Source organism: Rousettus aegyptiacus, unplaced genomic scaffold (genome assembly GCF_014176215.1).
Source record: "Rousettus aegyptiacus isolate mRouAeg1 unplaced genomic scaffold, mRouAeg1.p scaffold_m13_p_16, whole genome shotgun sequence".
Classification (NCBI taxonomy): domain Eukaryota; kingdom Metazoa; phylum Chordata; class Mammalia; order Chiroptera; family Pteropodidae; genus Rousettus; species Rousettus aegyptiacus.
In genome coordinates, this window is record NW_023416291.1 from 41,492,405 (window position 1) to 41,511,997 (window position 19,593).

A 19,593-nucleotide genomic window follows, 5' to 3' on the forward strand; every position below is an offset into this window, starting at 1 on the left:
ATGAAAATGTTCTGGAACTAGATAGAGGTGATGGTTGCGCAACATTGTGAATGTGCTTAAATGCCACTGTTCGCTTTAAACGGGTAATCTGTATAGTACGTGAATATATCTTTAAAAAAAAAAAAAAAAACAGGAGGAATGGGCCAAGGCGTCCAAATGTGGGGAGGGCATTCCTGGCATCTGAGGGGTGTAGAGCTATTTTGTGTCATCTCCTGCAGTCCATCTCCCTTATCGCCAGAAGCCCTTGAGGCCCCAGCTCCATCGTGGCTTGAGGGCAGAGGTAAAGACTATGCCTCTTTCTGACCAAACCCAGAAGCCCCCAGAGAGACAGAGGAAGCAGGGTATCCGAGGAGGTGACCTGAGGCAGCCTTTCTCCCTGATGGAGACGGGCTCCCTGACTCACGGTGGGAGCCATGGTGAAAGGGAGAGTCAGCCCAAGACAGAAATAGAGGAGAGGAGGTGAGGAGGGCGCAAGAGTTCTAGAGAGGTCGCTTTACCCATTTTACAGGTGGAACACCGGGGCCAGCAAAGCTGAGTCATGTGCTCCAGGATGAACCACAGCAGAAAGAATCTGGACAAGTCACAAATTTGGTCTCAATTCTCCTACTCTAGAACACTCCCACCCCAGCCTAATAATAAACTTATTGGCCTCCAGCCCCATGGGCTGTGACCTCTAGCTCCCTGTCACCCATTCCCACCAAGCACACCTGCCTCGGGGCTTTTGCTCTTGCTGTTCTGGACTTTCAATATCTTGGCCTAGTACCACCTCTTCCAGGAAACCTTCCCTTTCTCCCATTCTTCACACTTTAACTTGTTATTCTCCTAAAGTTTATGATAACTCTGTACGATGGTTAGATTAGCATCTCCTTTCTCTTCCCAACCAGGAAGCCTTCATGATGGGACCTGTGCAGGACAGAGCTTGGTATACAGTAGGTGCTTAACACTGGCTTCCCGAATCAATGAATAAATGAAATCGTGAAGTGACGTCTACTACCGTCTTGACTCCTGGAGCTGCTGGGATGAGCTGAGGAATCAACACTCGGAGGAGCCCAGAATAATGAGTACACAGCAAGTGCTCAATAAACACTAGACCAGGGCTCTCCTAAGCAGTGTTTTCCAACACATTGAGGCAAGGACACCAACAAGTGCTTCGAACTCTTTCATATTATACAAGCAAGCAGAGGCCCAAAGAGGAACCCATTTCCTAGCAGCAGAAACAGAATTAAAAGTATCTCAACGAAAAGGGAACCTGATGGAAAAAAAATATCCCAGGGTGGTGGACTTCAGGCATGGCTGGATCCAGGGACTAAGGACCCATCTCTGTACTGCTGTCCTCCGTGCATTCTTCTCTCCAAGACAGGCTCAGCCTTCTCCCATGAAAGCAGGGTGTCCCTTTTCCCAGCAAGAGCTCCGGGCCGTGCTCAGTAAACATCTAACTCCTGCTCCTTGAATCCAGAAGACTTTGCCTGGGTGTAAGTTTTCAGCCAACTCCCAAGGGCCACCAAACTGGGTCCTGTGCTACTGGGTGGGCCCAAGATTGAGACCGTTGGCATAGGAACATTTAGCTCTCTGGAGGCTCCACTGTGGGGGGCAGGATGGAGGGTTCTGGACCTGAAGGGCGTCAGGTAACTCTGGTCTTTCTCATGAGGCTTCTAACCCAGCAACCTCTCCTGTCTGTCCACCTGCCCTGGCCACCTTCTCAGGAATGAGGAGGGGCACCTTCAGGGAGAGTGTGCCTGGTTGAGGGCACGGCTTGTGCAAAAGGTGGGACGAGGCAAATCCAAGAGAGGAACAGTGAGCAGCCACGTGTAGCTGGAGACCCATGGCTAAGGTCTCGGTGTTTCCCATCTAACCGCGTAGATGGGAAACTGCCTACTCCGCCCAGCGGGTCAGGGCATGGACCATTCTCCTCCTGGCCGTACCGGCTGCCTGATATCACTCACGCAGAGGCCTCACTCCTTTTGCCATAAAATTCTGTGGTTCTGAGTTGTAATCTCTGCCCCCATCATCCCGTTTTTAAACCGGAAAAATCCGTTTTGCAAACTCGGCGGCGGGTGGGAGGTGGGAGGGAGCGGAAAGGTCTGGGCCGGAGAGACATGCGCCGCTGCTGCCACCTGGTGGCAACAGAGGGAATCCGCGACAACTCATTTAAGGATGGCGGGGTCAGGCGAGGAAGGGACAGGAAGCAGTGGATTCAGGGTTGGGGTGTCAGGGTGTGTATGAGAGTCAGAGGCACGGATCCTGCTTGCTGAACTATGGGTGTGAAAAGGAGGGAGGATTGAGCCCCGGTTGGAGGACAACCGACTCCTGGGAGGGGCGGGCCTGGGGGGCCAACCAAGGCTTCTGTTATGGGGGGAAGACCCAACCTCACTCCCCCTGGAGCTGTCCCTCTCCCTGCCCAGTTCTGACTTGGCAGAGTGATCATCCAGCTGTGTCTCGCCCAGACTGGGTGCTCTTGGCGGAGCCCAGAAAGGGAGATTTAAAAATGCATGTGCAATGAATGAACGAATGAATTCTCAGTTCCTATTTAGGGATTTTGAGCAGGAATTCATGCTTCAGCCACGGGAAAGATACCCAAGAGAAGGCTCATTTATTAAGGCTTAGACCCTCTAACAGCTCTATGAGGGGTTAACATTATCAACACCCCCATCTTATAGGGAAAGAGACAGGCCAGGGAAGGGGCCCTCATCTCTCACAGAATGTTAGAGACCCCCTTCCTTTCTCCTCACCTAGATCCTTTAAGCCTGGAGACCTTGCAGTGTGGTGGGGAGCCGAGCACCCAGACTCCACATCCAGCACTGCTGGGATCGGACACCCAGCCCAGGGCCCTGGGATCAGTTTTGCCTCCTTTGGGCCACCCTCCAGTTTATTGCACCCCAACAGGCAATGACAGTGCCCGTCCCTGCCCCATGGATATCAGGCCCAGGGTTGTGTAGCAGCTTTTGTTTCGTGGTGGTTTTTAGGGTTCCCCTCACATGACATGTCGCAACAGGTGCCGGACAGAGTAGGGGGGAGGGACAATGGTGGGAGAGTCTGGGATGTGGGAATGGGGTCTGGGCCACTTGGCTGGAGTTCGACTCCCGCCTGTGTTATGTGGCTTCACGTCAGCCACTCGCCCTTTCTGCATCTCAGTGGTCACATCTATGAAACAGGACAGCCATGTACCTCAGATATGCGAGTGACTGGACAGGGCAGTCTGACTATGCAATAAGCATTCAGTAATCAGCCGCCGTGACTGCGATCGTCAGTCTTCCTGTCCGTATGAGGTGGACGTTCCCTTTTCTCCCTCAGGCCTCCAGGCTTACATGCCGAGAGCCACCAGACCTGGGGCTCTGTATCAGGTCTCCCAGGAGCAGGGGCAGTCCAGCCACCTGGGCAGGGCTGTCTTCCAGACTGTCCTGCCCACTGAGTCCCAGACCTCCAGCCTTGGGGTGTCCTTGTACCCATCTCCTGTCCTCCAAGGGCAGCTCTGTGTCTAAGGCTGGCTCAAGGGCACTCTGAGGCAGCTCCATCTTGTCCTCGAAAAGCCCGGGCATGTCCGGGTCCGCCCCGTCGCCTTTGTCCCAGGGCATGGTCACCACCAGAGCTTGTTTTGGGGACTCCTCCTCCTCTTCCTCCGGAAAGTCTGCTGGGCTGGGCCATTGCCAAGCCTGTAGAGGGAGGGTGGGGCCAAAGCTGTATGTGGGGTGCTGTTTCCCATCCACATAAGGATGGGGAGGACCAGGTGCCTGAGGTCTAAATTCTCTAAAATCTTGAGACCAATTTGAAGATCCATTGGAAGGACTCCCCATCCCTGCAATTTCTTTTTGGAAAATTGCCCCTGCTTTTCTCATAGTTGACGTGATCGGCCATGTGATCCCGACCCATCTAATCAAGAGCACTCCAGCCCCCTAGTTCCCGTCATAAGCATGGGTGGGCATGTGACCCATGTTGGGCCAATCAGTGATAGCCCTGTAGTTTTCCTCCAGTTAATGGGGAAAATGGACTTTCTCTTCTGTGAGGGAAGGCTGAGCCTGCCTGGGAGAGAAGCCTGGGGGGAGGACAGCAGCATAGAGAGATGGACCCCTGGTTCCTGCATCCAGCCATGCAGGAAGCCCACCACCCTGGAATTTTTTCCATCAGGTTCCCTTTGGGTTGAAGCCACTCTGAGTTCCATTTCCGCTGCTAGGAAATGGCCCGTGCGAGCTTCCCCTTTGGGCCTCTCCTTGCCCATCTATAAAATAGGACATATTTTTGGAGTCCCTGCCTCAGTGGGTTAGGGTAGAATAAAATAAGTTAATATGTGGCCATTACTCAGCAGAGTCCTGGCCCAGAGTACAGGCCCAATAAACAGGACCTAGAACTAGAAAACAAACCCTTACCTGCTTCCACTGGCTGACGGGGAACTCGACAGCGGTGCTGGCACAGGGTGTGGGCAGGGGCGGGCACAGATGCCGCAAGACCCTGGTGAGGGCAGAGAGCCAGTCAGCAGGGCAGAAGTTCTGTCTGTTCTTACCGTTTCATTGTTCTGACTTATTTTTTCACCCTCATTAGGTTACAAAGTGAGTGAGGATTTGGATTGGGGGACGGGAGTCTAGGAGTCCAACAGACCCGGGGTCACATCCCAGCTCTGCCCTCCCTGCTGGCTGCACTGACCATCTGGGCCTCAGTTTCCTCATGTGTAAAGTGGGCACAAATCTCTTTTGTGTGAGCAGTTATTATTATTACTATTACTGTTACTATAGCTATTGTCAGGGTGTCATGTCAGGGAGAGGGTGCAAGTTACCTGTTCAGGCTGAGGTACAGAAGGACGCCCAGGAGGAGAATGCTCAGGAAGCTCCCCAGAGATATGAGGACAATGGACAAATCGAACAACTTGGAAACCTGGACTTCTTGGAGGTGGGAGAGCTTGGGTTAGGGGAGGGATCCCTCCTGCCTCCAGCTGGGGGAGGAGCTGGGTGCGCCAGGCCCTCCATAAACTTGCTTTTGATCCTGGCACACCATGGGCCCCACAGTGCCTCAATTTCCTTGTCTGTGAAGTGGGAGACCAAGGGACCCACCTGCCTGTGACTGTGGGATAAAGGCCTTGCACCCAGGCAATGCTGGATCCAGAGCTGCCCACCCCACACCAAGCCTGACTCATTTTTACATTATTTTGGGACCAGATTTCACTGCAAGGACAACGGGCAGAGGCAATGGCAGGAACAGAGATCACTTAGTCTCCAGATCTCTCAAAGCCACACACCCCAAGATAATGGATCCCACCTCCTTATCTTTGTGATGAGAAAGACACTCATTCATTCAAATACATTCATTCATTTACTCGATAAATAGTCCCCGTGCTCCTTCCTCTTCTCAGAAGCCCCCAGCAGAGGGAGAAGGCAGAGCCAGACATAGACACCCCCACTCACCCTCAAGGTGTCCAGTATAGAGGAGGGGCAGTCACAGCTGGGGGACACCTAGAGGGAGCTTTTGTGCTGAGTTTTTAAGTATGAATAGGAGTTTGATGACAGGAAGAGCAAACATTCCAGGCAGAGGGGCCCTCATTAGCAAGGCCACAGGAGTTGAGAGAAAGTGCAAGAGGGGAAGCTGTAGGGTATGAGGCTGGTGGAGGCAGTGGGAGCAGGTTAGGCTGGGATTGTCTCCTGAGGGCGAAGCATGGAGGGCAGGACTGCTTGCAGATGCAGGTGGGATGGGGCAGTGCATGCTGGGTAAATACTTGAATCCTATCCCTGGGCCCCACTCACCTATGTAGAAGCGCTGGGGCTGACTCCAGGCGCCCCTCAGTGTTGCTGTGTCTGCTCGCACCTGCACACTGTAGGTTGAACCGGCCCACAGACCACCAAGGGTGACCTGGGTCTCTGTGGGCTTCACAGGCAGCTCTGCAGAGGGGAAGCAGCCATGGTTCCCTGGATCCCCTATACTCAGGAGGCTGGGCTCAGGTGGTAGAAAGCAGACCCAGAGAGGTGCATTGAGGTCCCCAGGGTCACACAGCAAGATGGAACTCAAGCCCAGACCCCTTCCTCCCCATGCCAGGCCTGTCCTGCCCCACGTACCAGACACCCGGTTGCTGTCTTCCTCTCGGCAGCGTATGACATACTCCTTCAGTACGCCGGGGCAGGTGCTTAGCAGGGACGGCGTCCACTCCACAGACACGGAGTCTGGGCCGAGCGTTTTCACTGATATGTGCTGCGGGGTCCCCGCCACCGAGGCTGCAACCAGTGCCATTGTCACGGTCCACTCCGAGTTCTGGCCGAGCACTTCTACCCCAGCACTGCCCACGTAACGTTGGCCACAGAATCCTAGCTCACTCCTCAGGTGCTGTCACTCCCCCTCTCTGAGCCTTAGGTTTCTTATCTATAATGGGCAACACCTCTCAGGGTGTCTTAGGAGTTGATTGAGCCAACTCTACTTGTCCAGCCTCTTGGCCAGGGCTTGACATGCGCTAAGTGCCTCTAAATGCTTATTCCCTCCTCCTGACCCCACTGCTGAGGCCACTGCTGAGTCCTCCAGGGAGACCACCCTGAAGGTTTGAACCACTCACCATTGCCCCCAAAGTGATAGGTAGACAGGACGCGGGACCATGTGTTGGGCTTCTCCGGGTGTGCAGTGGCAAAAATGGTGATAAGATAACAGGCCTTCTGCCCCATTGCCCCAGACGCTGGGCTCCAGTGGTGGGTTGCTGGGAAGATTAGCAATGGTCAGGCCAGTAAATAGTTTGTGTTCCCACCTCCATACCTTTGCTCTGGCTGTGCCATCTGCCAGGAGCTCCTAGAGTACTCCTACCTGTGCCTCAAAAGCTTCTGCACCAAAGTCCCCTGCTCCAGGATCTCTTCCTTATTCCCCCCAACTTGCCCCTCCCCCCTCCAACCCAGTCCTACTCCATGGGAGAGGAGTATCTGTATCCATGGGACTCCACTGGACAGAAGTATCTGTATTCAGCTTTGTCTCCCCAGGCTGGGGGCTCTTTGAGGGACAGGTTGAGGCTGAGGCTTCCTGGGGCCACGGCAGGAAGTGAAATAGTGAGAGGCTGCCTGGGCCACATGGCACCTCCTTTTTCCCTCCAGAGGCTTCATTAATTTGCCACCAGTATCTTGCTAGCTACCACTTTTCCTGAAGAGAGTAAATGTTTAGGAAACACCCTGGAATGTGAGACTCATTACCCGCCCGGGTGCTACCTGCCCAGGGGTGAGCCCTGACACCCCAGGTTCGCAGCAGGAGGCTCTAGCCTACATGGGGGGGAGGGTCCGAGTCTCTACCTGTCCCCATCTCTGTGTGATTCAGGCAAGCAGCAAGGCCTCTCTGGGTCTCAGACACTCTACAGGAACAGTTCCTATAGGTCTGAGCTGACCAGGAGCTCTAACGAAGAACACAGAGTCAGAAGGAGGGCAATCGCCGTCATGATACCTGTTCCAGGAGGGTCCCAGTCTTCAGGCACGGTCAGGGTGCAGGCAGCAGGGCTTCCGTCCTGGCCGTGGAGCTGCCACTCGATGCAGTACGTCAGGCCCGGGGCCTGGGCTGGCCAATGCATAGTGGTCCCATTGGCCTCAGCACTGATGTTCAGCGCTCCTGGTTCTGGAAGGCAACAGGGAGGCACATCAGCACAGCTGCCGCAGACCGCCCCAACAAGGCGCCTGTGGCCCTCTCACCCAGCCCCACCCCACAAGGCCTGGAGGGTCAGTATACTGTCTCCCCACATTGGAGGCTGCCAGGGTGGGGCTGGGCACAGAGGAGACAGAGGGACTGTTTGAACGAGTGGAGTCCTCCCCGAGCCTGACCACAGCTTCTTTGCCAGGATGTCCCCATCGGTGCTTCCTAGATTGACACACTTTCCACACGAGCCTGATGGGTATCTCCCGCTTCAGCAGATGCCTGGCCACCCCCACCTGTCTCACCCATCAGCGGGTGGGGCCTGACCAGAACTCAGAGGCTAAGGACGCACCCACTCAGTCCCCTGGGTGCATCTCTCCCACTCCCTAGAACAAGGGTGTCTGCAGCAACCTCAGAGAGGTGGGTGCTGCTTCCAGTTCTGGTGACATCTACCATTTATTGGGCACTGATTGTATGCACCAGGCCAGTGCCAAGCACTTTACAGGCACCACTTTGCTGTGCATTGAGACCATGATCACGCCAATGATACAGAAACTGAGGCTCAGAGAGGGAGAAACACTGGTTCGAGGTCGTACAGCCAGGCCAGGGCCCAAACCAGACCAGGGGCTGGTGGACTCGCTGCTGTGACACCCTGGCGAGTGGCTTCACCTGTCTGAGCTTCAGTTGTCTCAGCTCTGAAGTGGGCATCATCGTAGCAGCCCTGCCCTTACAAGATTGTTGGGTGCTCAGCAGGGCCGGGACCAGGTGAGGTGACAGAGGCGCTCGTCTCAGGCACAAAATTTAAAGAGGCAGGGAGGAGGACTGGCTCATCAAGATAAACGCTGTCTTAATACAGTCTTTTTAAAATATTAAAATAAATGCAAAAGTAAGTGACGAGTGCTATTCATAATCACTAAAAGGTAGCAACAGCCCAAATGCTGATCGGTGGATAAACAGATAAACAAAACGTGGTTCATCCTCGCAATGGAATATGAGTCATAAAAAGGGCTGAGGCACTGACTGACACACTACAACGTGGATGAACTTTGAAAACATGATGCTGAGTGAGAGAAGCCAGACACGAAGAGCCTCATAGTGTGCGATTCTGCTTATGTGAAGTGTCCAGAACAGGCAAAGCTATGGAAATAAAGAGTAGATTAGTGCTTGTCAGGGGCTGGGGGAGGAGAGGTTGAGAGTGACTGCCAATGGGGATGGGGTTTCTTTCTGGGGTGATGGAAATGTTCTGGAATTAGAGGTTGTGGTTGCACGACATTGTGAATGCGCTAAATGCCACTGGACTGTGCAGGTTAAAATGGTTAATTTTGCTATGTGAATTTCACCTCGATAAAATATATCCTTGTATATGCATATATATACATAAATATAAATCTTAATTTTTTGTTTTATATACAAACGTATGCATATACTAAATATATATGTTACATATATAATGCACATATATTGAACAAAATATCAAGATTTTAAATAAAAATAGAATCCACTCTGTACTTGCATGACCCCGCATCACTCTCCATACCCTTTTCCTGCCTCTTGTCCTAATAAAACTTTATTTTCAAAACAGGCAGTTGGCCTGGGCCGCAGTTTGCCAGTGAGAACTTTTTTTTAAATGCTGCTTTATAATATTATGTATCTTGATTACAGACTTTCGACACACCCCTAAATTAAACACCCGCCTCACTCTACTCTAGCTGAGGCTCGGTGTAGGTGCTCAGCTCTGAGGGGCCCTCCCATGACCCTCCCCCACCAGAGGAGGCACCTGTGTGCACATGGGCAGGAATGTGCCATGACTGGTTGGGGCCAGGGCCAAAGCGATTCCAGGAGATGACAGCCAGGTCATAGGCAGCACCCGAGAGGATGAGCGTTGTCCTCAGACGCAGGGTCCTCGTGGCCTGGGGCTTACACGAGCAGGACAGCATGTGTAGGTGGAGGCGGTAGGTCACCTCTGCGTGAGACTTGGGCCCTCGGCAGCCTTCTGGAAGCTGGATCTGGGGCAGCTGTCATCAGTGGGAGAGATGGCTTGTGGGGACCTAAACATGCTCATTGTCCCCGTGGGTAGACATCAGGGCACAGTCCATGAACACAGACTCATCCACAGACCACAGCCAACAACATGCACCAAAAATTTAAAAAATAATAAACCTAGATGCTGGCAAGGCTGCTGGGAAACTGGCATTCACAGGGCACGTTGAGTTTTATTTGGGAGCAGTAATTTGGCAAAACCCCCTAGGAAAAAAAAGTTTCCATCTTTGGACCTGCTGACCTCAAGCCTGGAAATTTTCCCTATGGAATTCAAATGAGAGAAAACCCTGGAAATAAAGGAGCTTCCCTGTAGACTTATTATGATGGCCCATTGAGGACCTGGCTGAGTCAGTTATGGTGAAGCCAGTGAGTAAAATATCATGGTTTTGCCCCTGGCTGTGGCAAGAAATTTTCCTTCTGTGCATCAGTTTCCTTCTCTGTAAAATGGGGTTAATTAGACTATACTAAATAGGCTTTTTAGGGGACTTCGAAGAAATCATCTCTCATCCATATCAACACTATTGACCCCTCCTGGCTTTCCAACGTCCACCAGAGCCCCACAGTCTGTTTCCCTGATGGTAGCCAGAGGGAGCCTATGAATATCTGAGTCCAGCCATATCTCTCCTCTGTTCACACACCCTCCATGGCTCCCCATTACCATTAGTTAAACACACAGTCCTTCTAGTCCTTGCCGCCTCCACATCTTGTCTCTTTCTGTCTCCCACTTGCATACCACCCCCTCCAGCCTGTTGTCCCCTCTTCCCCATTCCCAGGCCACCGCACAGCCCTGTGACAGCCCCATTACCTGCCCATGCAGGGTCACTCGCCTCCTCCCATCTGAGCCAAGCAGCTCCACCAAGAACCTCACGTCAGGCTGTGGCGGGATTTCTGCCATGAGACAGCAAGACGGTGATGCTAGAGGGGGTGGGGGTGCCTTGGATGGGGACCCGGGACCTTTTCCTTCCCTCCCACGAAACACAAAATTTTAGGGGTTCTTAAATACTTTTCCAAATCTGAAAACAGAGATATGTTTCACAGCATGAATATACTTAATGTGATGGAACTGGATACTTAAAAATGGGTAAAATGGTGCATTTTATGTTGGGTGCTTTTTACCACAATTGAAAGAAAAATCTGAAAACAACTCTTGGAGTTTTTTCCCAGCAGATATCCTTTGGGGCAGGAGGAGGCCCCAGCTGGCAGGGCTGGGGACAGATGCTGACAGTCACTCCATCCCTGCCCACCGCCCCCACTCCCCCCCCCCCCCCCACCACACCACATCTCTACTCCTGAGCCGTCCTGGCTCTAGCTTCCTGTTTTATTTGGGAAAATATCTTCATGATACAGCCACTTTCACCCATCAACTCCTTGTGTCGCTTTAAAAGAACAAAACCAACCAAACAAATTGGAAGGAGAGGAAGACTGATAAATGTGTTCTATTTAGATTATGAATTCACTACACTTCACAAAGCGAAGCTTGTTTATGACCATCTGTCACTAATTTTCACTAATTTCGCCCCCGCCTTATTTTGAACACCTGTCACCTTGTTTCTAACACTTGCTGCCTTAGTTCTAATACCTGCTGCCATATTTCTAATGCCTGCCCCTTTTCTGGTGGCTCTGGGTGCTCTCACCAGGGGGTACACACACAGGGCTGCTCCAGCTGCTCCAGGGACTTGCTGGGGCCTCTGGCCTAAGCTGCCTCCTCCGTAGCTGAAATTCCTGGGCTGCGTCTATCTCCAGGGGACAAAGGCATGACTCTGGGGAAAAACAGGCCAAACATCAGGGCAAGGGCTTGATGTCTCACACCCGGGGTACATAGGGCATGGCACTGGTCACTTAGCTATAGCGCATTTACTGAGTGCCAACTGTATACATGAATTTACTAAGAGCCAACTGTGTGTTGGGCCCTGAGGACATGGCAGGAACAGGCCAAGACATGTCCTCTTAGGGCCTTGAGAATCACCCTCTTCTTCCCCTGTCCTGGGTTCGAGTCCCAGGAAGGCCGTGCCTTGAAATGTGATTTTGGCCTCACCCCCAAGCCTTAGTTTTCCTCACCTGTGAAGTGGGAATAATCCAATACCGAACTACGGGGCAGGCCAACAGGTATACAAAGAAATTACAACTGGCCTGGCACACAGTAGGTGCTCAATTAATGCTAAGTTGCTGCAGCCATTGCTGTTACTATTCTTATTCTCACCGAAGCCAGCATCATCCTGATGTCCACAGTCACCCTAGAACAAGACCATATTTATACATAGTTTTACATTTTGGTATTGAAAATACTAGCTCTTTTGAAATTTTAAACGATTATTTTACTAAGCGCAATGTGGAATCCTAGACTGGATTCAAGAGCAGAAAGAGAACATTCTTGGGAAAATGGGTGACTTCTAACAGCCTCCGGAGCTTGGTTATGTACCCTGTTCGTCTCAGTTGGGAATATAAGACGTTAGCGGGAGGGAAGCTGGGTGATAGTGCGAACAGGAGCTCTTTGTATTTCTGTGTAGCTTTTCTGAAAATCTAAGATCATTCCAAAATTAAATATTTATTTAAAAGAATTATTTTAGGGGGCAAAATTTATTTTACGATTTCTTAAAAAATTATTTTAGGAGGCAAAATCTGTCTGTCTGTGTTGTTGGGGGTCGGGAGAACCCTGACCCAGCCTGCCTCACCCTCCCCATGTGACTCAGAGAGGTTCCCAACATCCTGAGCCTCAGTTTCCTCATCTACAAAGGGGACTGAGAGGGTCTACTGCAGAGTGCGCTTAAGGGGTTGGAAATAAAACATAGAGAGAGGTCCCATGTTGCCTGCCACTGATTGATCCAAAACCATTCACCCGATGGGGAAACTGAGGCTCAGGAAGGGGCACAACATTCGAAGGGAAGACGAGGCTGAAGCTGAGGCAACTACCTGCCCTTGAGATGCTCTCAGTCTGAGGGAGGAGGAGACTGGCCCCAGGTCAGAGATTCAGGGTCTCTGTCTCTCTCACACTGGGGGCTCATTGGGGATTGAGTCAAGGCTGAGGTTTCCTGTAGGCACGGGCTTATCCTGTTGGGGCTGTGGGGGGACACAGCAGGAAATAGGCAGTAGCTGAAGAATAAATGAAGGTCCCAAGAAGACATACAGATGGCCGGCAGGTACATCAAAGATGCTCACTATCACTAATCATTAGGGAAATACACCTCAAATCAACAGTGAGATACTATCTCATCCGTGTCAGAATGTGTATCACCGAAGAGACAGGAGATGGTAAATGCTGGCAAGGATGTGGAGAAAAGGGAACCCTCGTCTACTGTTGGTGGGATTGCAAATAGGTGCGACCACTGTGGAGAACAATACGTAGGTTCCACAAAAACCAAAAGTAGAACTGCTGTATGATCTAGCAATTCTACTTCTGGGTATTTATCTGAAGGAAAAACATGAACTCAAAAAGACAAAGCCACCTCTATGTTCATTGCAGCATTATTTACAATAACCAAGACATGGAAACAACTGAGGTGTCCATCAATGAGTGGATAAAGAGAATGTGATATACATACATACAATAGAATATTATTATTCAGCCATAAAAAAAGGAAATCTTACCACTTGTGACAACATGGATGGACCTTGAGAGCATTATGATGAGATAACTCAAGCCAGAAAAGAAAACTACCACATATCTCACTTATATGTGGACTATAAAAATAAAAATAAAAATAAAATGAATGAACAAAACCCCAGATTTATAGAGAACAGATTAGTGGTTGTTAGAGGTAGAGAGTTGGGTGGGAGGGTAGGCAAAATGTGTGAAGGGGGTCAAAAGGTACAAACTTCCAGTTATAAAATAAACAAGTCCTTAGGATGTAATGTTTAGAAAGTTGCTAAGAGAATAGACCTTAAAAGTTCTCAACACAAGAATAAGAAAACCTGTAACTACACATGGTGTCAAAGTTAACTAGACTTATCACAGTGATCATTTTGCATTATGTACAAATATTGAGTCATTAAGTTATACACCTAAAATTAATATAATGTTATATGTCAATTATATCTCAATTTTAAAAAAAGAAGGGAGGAATGGGTGGAAAGGCAGCTTCCTGGAAGAGGTGGCCCTTGAGCTGGATTCTGAAGATGGGCTGGGTTCACATGTGCTCATATGGAGGGAGAGGCAAGCAGGTGGAGAGAACTTCACGTGCAAAGGCAAGGAGGCTGGAAATCCAGGGCATGGCTAGAGAATGACGACCGTTCGGGAGGGCGCCAGAGGAAGCACAAGGCAAGTGAGGGCACCTGGCTGGCTGAGGATGAGGATGCCCTACTATAGGTAATAGGGAGGTCGAAATCAGAGCTGCATGTCAGAGAGACCTTAGAGGCTAGACACGGAGCACGAGTGGAGAGAAGATGGGAAGAATGACAGATGTAACGATGGTAACACTGATTTCGGGGAGGCCTGTGCCCACCAGCGACCTGGAAAACAAACTCACCAACTTCCATGGGCTGCCAGGTGTCCGATGCCGGAACTGTACCTCAGCACCATCCTGGCGGGCTGGGGTCTCCCACTCCATGCGCACCTGCCCTGCTGACCCTGACACCTTGATGTCTCTTGGCGGAGGGTCGTATTTAACTGTAAGCAGAGATGGGGTTTGGGGAGGAGAAGTTAGCATGGATGTGAGTTGTTGGTCCTGAAATTTTCAGAAAATTTGCCCATGCCCCCACCCAGCCCAGGGTAGCCAACCGAGTTTCCCAAACATGAGTCAGGGACACCCTGCAGTTCCCACCTAAGCCTGGGACTCTATGGGTCAAAGTCAAAATTTATACACAGGATCCTTTTAGTGAGGAGATTTTTAAAATATTAGCACCCATTGCTGACAGAAGTTGTGGTGAGGCAGGCACTTTTGTCAATTGCTGAAAAGAAAGCAATTAATTGATTCCAGTTCTCTGGAGAACTGTTAAGACAATCTCATGAATTTTTTAGACCCACTTCAAGGAGCCTGATCTAAGGAAAGACATCTATCACTCTTTCTGCATCTTGTCATACTGTGCACTCGCTGTGGAATACACTTCCCCACCTGGAACACACTTTTCCACCTGGAACGCACTTCCCTACCTTTCTTCCTGCTGGATTTATTTTATCCTTCAGGATGCAGATCGCGCTGGAGGCCTCCCTCGATCTACCTCCTAGCAGTGTCTCCTCAAGTACATTAATTATGCCTCATCCATCACCCTCACTTGAATCTAAGCTCCATGATGGCAGAGGCAGGGCCAGCTTAGGGTTAACTGAGTGACGAAAAGTTGTACAAATACAAGGTCGAGTCCTGTCTCTATTTAAAATTTTGATATTTTGTTTGTCATGGATGTTTTTGCATTAATTTTGATTATTAAAAATGTTTTATTACAGTGTTGTTTATATGACTATGAGGATATTTTTTTGGCATCCCCTTAAAATTTTGTGCCCAAGGTGGTGCCTCACTCACCTCACCCTAGTCTCAGCCCTAGGATCTCCATTGACCTTGCCCATGACCCCTATGGCTCAGCATGGTACCCAGTAGCAGCCCAATGACTATATGTTAAATGAATGTCGTTGACTCATAAAAACAGAGTTTAAAAACTCAGCAGGGTCCTGGCACCCTTATGGTGTCAAGGAGAAATCAAGAAGCAACCTGAGTGTCCGTCAGTAAGGGATAGGTAAGGGGACCATTAAAGACTCTGCCAAGTCACACAATAGTATTTGGTATGTAAATGGCTGGGATTTTCAAGCCCCTTGCCAGGGGCCCAGAATCCCCCCAGGTCTAGGTTTAGGGACCAGAGGCATCTCTGAGTAAGAAAGGGGCAGCAGAGAAAAGGAAGAGAACTGGGTACTGACCAGAGCTATAGAGCTCCAGGGTAACCTCAGGTGACTTCTCTGTCCGGTTGATGGCCCAGGATTCCACCCAGAGTGTGACAGCACGGAGCACAGATACACCATCCTGGTCAGAGAATTGCAGCTTGGTGGCTGAGCCTGCAGCAAAGTAGCAGCAACGCTTGGGCCCGAGGCTGTGGAAAGGAAAGTGTTCGTGCTGAATCTGGGGTCCTAGTGGACCCAAGAACGTCTCAGCAGCCACAGGAGACAGTGTGCATCACATCTCTGCATCCTTCTCTGCTCCTTTTACTCTTCTTCTGCCTGGGGATTCCTTAGAGATATGCCTGGGGATTCCTTAGAAATCAGCCTGGGATTGAAGGGTTTGGGGGACCCCAAATCTCCCAACATAAGCTGTTACAGAGGGAAGGAGGAAATGAATGAATGGGTGAATGGATGCATGGACTAATGAATGAGTGAGAGGGTAAGGATGAAGGAAGACCTAGAGGGACCCTAATTGCTGCCCAACCTGGATGCCCACCCAGGCGAGTCTCCCCTCCACAATTCAGCCCTACCCTCCCTGCTCACATGAGAAATTGAAGCCCAGGGAGAGGCAAGGACCAGCCCTGGGCTGCAATCACACATCTGAGGGCAGGGGTACAGGGTCGGCAAGGGCCGGATGGTGGGTGAGGGTCTGGGGTCTTGGGAGCTGTCCTCACCAGCACCTCAGGAAGTGGCTGACCCCAGCCGTAGGGCCCTCATACTCCCAAGAGCATTCGTAACCAGCACCAAATATCCGGTAGCAGTTCAGGTTCCTGGGGCCCGAGGCTGAGCCTAGAGAAGATCCTGGAGGTTTGAGAACACACCAGAGTAAGGAAGGGGTCTCTGTGCTGACACACCCTCAGGATGAATCTTTGTGACACTTATGTAATCTAGTGTCACCACACCCTGAATGGCTCTTAGCATGTGTCTTTCCCGCCTGTCTCCTGCCATCTCCCCAGCTCTCCCTGTTCCAGCCACACCAGCCTCCTCGTGGGTCCTCAAACACACTAGGCTCACTCTCACCGCAGGGTCTTTGCACGCGGTGTGCCCTTCCCCCAGATCCTGACATTCCAGTTTCTCCTTCAGTGTGACCTCCCCCACCACCAGCCAACCAGAAGCAGCCCTCTTCCTCTCCATCTCTCACCACGCCCTCTGCTCTGTGCTTGTCATCATATGCAGTATCTGCATTTATTGGTCTGTCGCCTATCTCCCACATGAGGCTGTGATCCCAGGGAAAAAAAGCTGAGCCCGCAGCTGATTCCTTCATGTCTAAAACTGTGTGTTCACATAATAGGTACTCAGTAAAAATTTCTTGACCAAAGCAGTAGATGATACGCCTGCTCAGTGGCAGACCCTGAGCGGTGCGCTTTACAAGCCTAAATGTTGCAGCAATGCCTGCGTCAGGGTGGGGGGAATTAAAACTTCAAAATATTTTACAACTGCTTAGCCCCATGTGCTGACCAATCCAAACAGACTCAGACTCCGGCTCTGTGACCCCATTAGGGAGGAAATAAAGCTCAGAGAGGGTGACTGCTCCAGAACACCAGAGTTTGGGTTGGGGCTCCCAAGACCTCAGGTGAGCCCGAGTCTTTGGCTGGGCAGGAGGGAGGTAAGGGAGGGGCTGCTAGGAATTCATCAGTCAGAGCCCAGCACAACCTCCCCCCCAACACAATGGGGAACTGCCCCAACCTGAGTCTACATCCTGATATGGTGGGTCCTGAAAACAGCACTCGCTGGTACCGCAGGCTTCAGCTGTAAATACAACAAAGAGATAATAACAGTCCTGGCCTTTCACTGCATAAGGAGAGGGGCTCAGCCTGGGGACTGCCCAAGTGACCATCCACCTGCCCACCCACTTTCCCATCTGTGCACCCACCCACCTACTCATCCATCCATCCACCCACCCATTTATCCACCCATCCAGCCAGCCATCAACCTCTAAGGCTGCACCTCCAAAGCAATCCAGGGTTCCATGGCCCCCTCCCTGTCACTAGTCTCTAGCCCTGCTTGACACTCAAAAACCCTGAAACCTTGCTAATCCCTAGTATATAGAGAGGGAAACTGAGTCTCAGAGAGGCAAAAAGTTGCCCAAGGTTACACAGCAGCAACAGCAGAGCTGGAAGAAGAGTTCAAATCCAGTTTATCCACAGGGAGGCTGGGCCTCTTTCACTCGATTCCACAGGATGGAGGGAGAATATGTAGTAAATACTATGTTAGGTATACCCGTCATATACATATCTGTTCATTATCCCTTCCTAAGCTATTTCTCATTGAACTCTGGGAAAGAGTCAAAGATCCAACCCATTCCACGTAAGACAAAATCAAGACTAGAAGGGAGATGCCCAAGTCTGACCCCAAAAGCTGTGATCACTAATTATCCATTTGATAGAGAGAAAGACAGGCACAAAGACAAAGAAAATAATCCTGGAACCCAGGTCCAAGGCCCTCCACACACATTCCCCCTAGCGAGAAAAGCTGTAGCCTCTGGGGGTTGGGGTGGGACTCACCGCCCTGCTGGGGGAGCAGGAGGAGGAGGAAGGGGACCAGCCTGGCCACTGGCTGCCCCATCTGGTCCACGCAGAGGCCTGTGGCCCAGGACAAGCTTCTGTGCCACCGGCAAGGCCCCAAACACCCTGTCCTCACCCTAGAACACGTTGAAGCTGAGCAAGAAAGAAAACTAAAAGGAAGATTTAAAGAAGAAAAAAAAAAAAAGGTTAGGTGTCATGGCCCCTCCCAGGCAAGTCAAAATGAAAGAGAAACCCAGGAAGTCAGAACCATGGTGGTCGTGGCCTCATCCCAGCCACAAATGTACCTATGCGGCAAGTCAGACCCGGGCCCCAGGTCTGGAGCTCTGCTCTGCTGGCCCCAGACCCAAGCTGAACACCAGGTACCAGCTCCCCATGGATGACCTGAAGCTCTGTGCCGTTGGCCGGGTCTCCAGCCCTCGCTGAGACTCAGGAGCTGAATGGAGCTCAGTGTCCTTAGAGATCTGAGGTCACTATCCCAACAAATTTTTACAAGGTGCTTGCTGTATGCTGAGACCCCCAAAATGCCCACCTCCCTATTTCCCCAAACTCTAGCCTCAGAGGACCCTAGAGAGTCTCCCTACTTCCTTTAGAGTCAAATTAGTCTTTTCTCTGTGTCTGTTTCTCGGCCTCTGGAGGTCTCAGTGTCTCACTCTCTCCATTGTCAACAAAGGCTCAAAACGTCTGTGGAGAAGATTCATGCTACTACGTGGATGAACCTCAAAAACAGGATGCTGAGTGAGAAAAACCAGACACAAAAGGCCACATGGTGCATGATTCCATTGATATGAACTGTCCAGAACAGGCAAATTAGTGGCTATCTGGGACTGGGGGAGGAGGGATGGGGAACGACTGCTCATGGGGACAGGGTCTCCTTTCGTAGTGAGGAAATGCTCTGGAACTAGATACAGGTGCCAGTTGCACAACATAGTGAATGCGCTAAATGCTACTGAATATGTTTTTAAATGGTTCTTTTTATGTTATGTGATTTTCGCTTGAAAAAAAAAAAAAAAGTTCATAGAACCCATCAGGACTGAGGAGCAGGACGAGGGTCTCTGCTGGGGGGGAGCATCCAGGGAAACTGAGACCCAGGTGGGCAGGAAGGAGGTCCTTCCTCTAAGGATCCCAGTCCTGAAGGGGCAGCTGGGCCAGCCAGGGTCAGGCGTCCAACAGGCCATGAGGTCAGAGCCATGGGAACAAAGAGGCAGTGTTCCAGGCCTGGCACAGTGGGGACAGGGACCCCGTGATCCCACACAGAGCAGCCTTCACCAGCAGCACAGTGGGGCCCAGGCCAGCCCAAGGGGCAGAGAAGGTTTCAGGACCAATGAATGAGGCCTGGGGAGGGGGCAAAGATAGAGACAGAGATTGAAAGACACGTGAAGAAAGATGGAAGAGACAGTTGGAGACAGGGGCAAACCCATGGCCCCTCTTGACAATCCTGAGACTTTCCTCCCCGGGAGATGCCATCATAAGCCCCATATCACAGATGAAGAAAATTAGGCCAGAGGCACCCTGACCACTTGAAGTGAAGAGATGCATTCAGACGCTGATACAGAGCTTGCCTGTAGGGCTGAGCATTGCCTCTTCAGGAATAAGGCCCAT

General features: G+C 51.0%; 1 protein-coding gene across 7 annotated transcripts; it reads right to left on the reverse strand.

Moving 5' to 3' along the window:
- Positions 1–1,972: 1,972 nt before the first annotated feature.
- On the reverse strand, positions 1,973–18,167 carry IL12RB1 (interleukin 12 receptor subunit beta 1). Of its 7 annotated transcripts, none has more exons than XM_016166634.2 (16): positions 17,974–18,163; positions 17,156–17,218; positions 16,144–16,270; positions 15,452–15,621; positions 14,073–14,212; positions 11,810–11,843; positions 11,244–11,369; positions 10,415–10,497; positions 9,347–9,584; positions 7,387–7,554; positions 6,524–6,661; positions 6,036–6,191; positions 5,727–5,861; positions 4,766–4,871; positions 4,362–4,443; positions 1,973–3,650 (listed from the first exon to the last, which is right to left on the reverse strand). In XM_016166634.2, exons 1-16 carry the CDS (start codon positions 18,032–18,034, stop codon positions 3,288–3,290), a joined length of 2,190 nt encoding a protein of 729 aa, XP_016022120.2. In that variant the 5' UTR covers positions 18,035–18,163; the 3' UTR covers positions 1,973–3,287. The 7 variants fall into 7 exon arrangements, with proteins under 7 accessions (XP_016022120.2, XP_036089819.1, XP_016022111.2 ...); XM_016166656.2 differs by having other exon boundaries at positions 3,363–3,650; positions 4,766–4,868; positions 5,727–5,916; positions 17,974–18,165; XM_016166651.2 differs by having other exon boundaries at positions 3,363–3,650; positions 5,727–5,916; positions 17,974–18,165.
- Between the last annotated feature and the right edge of the window lie 1,426 nt (positions 18,168–19,593).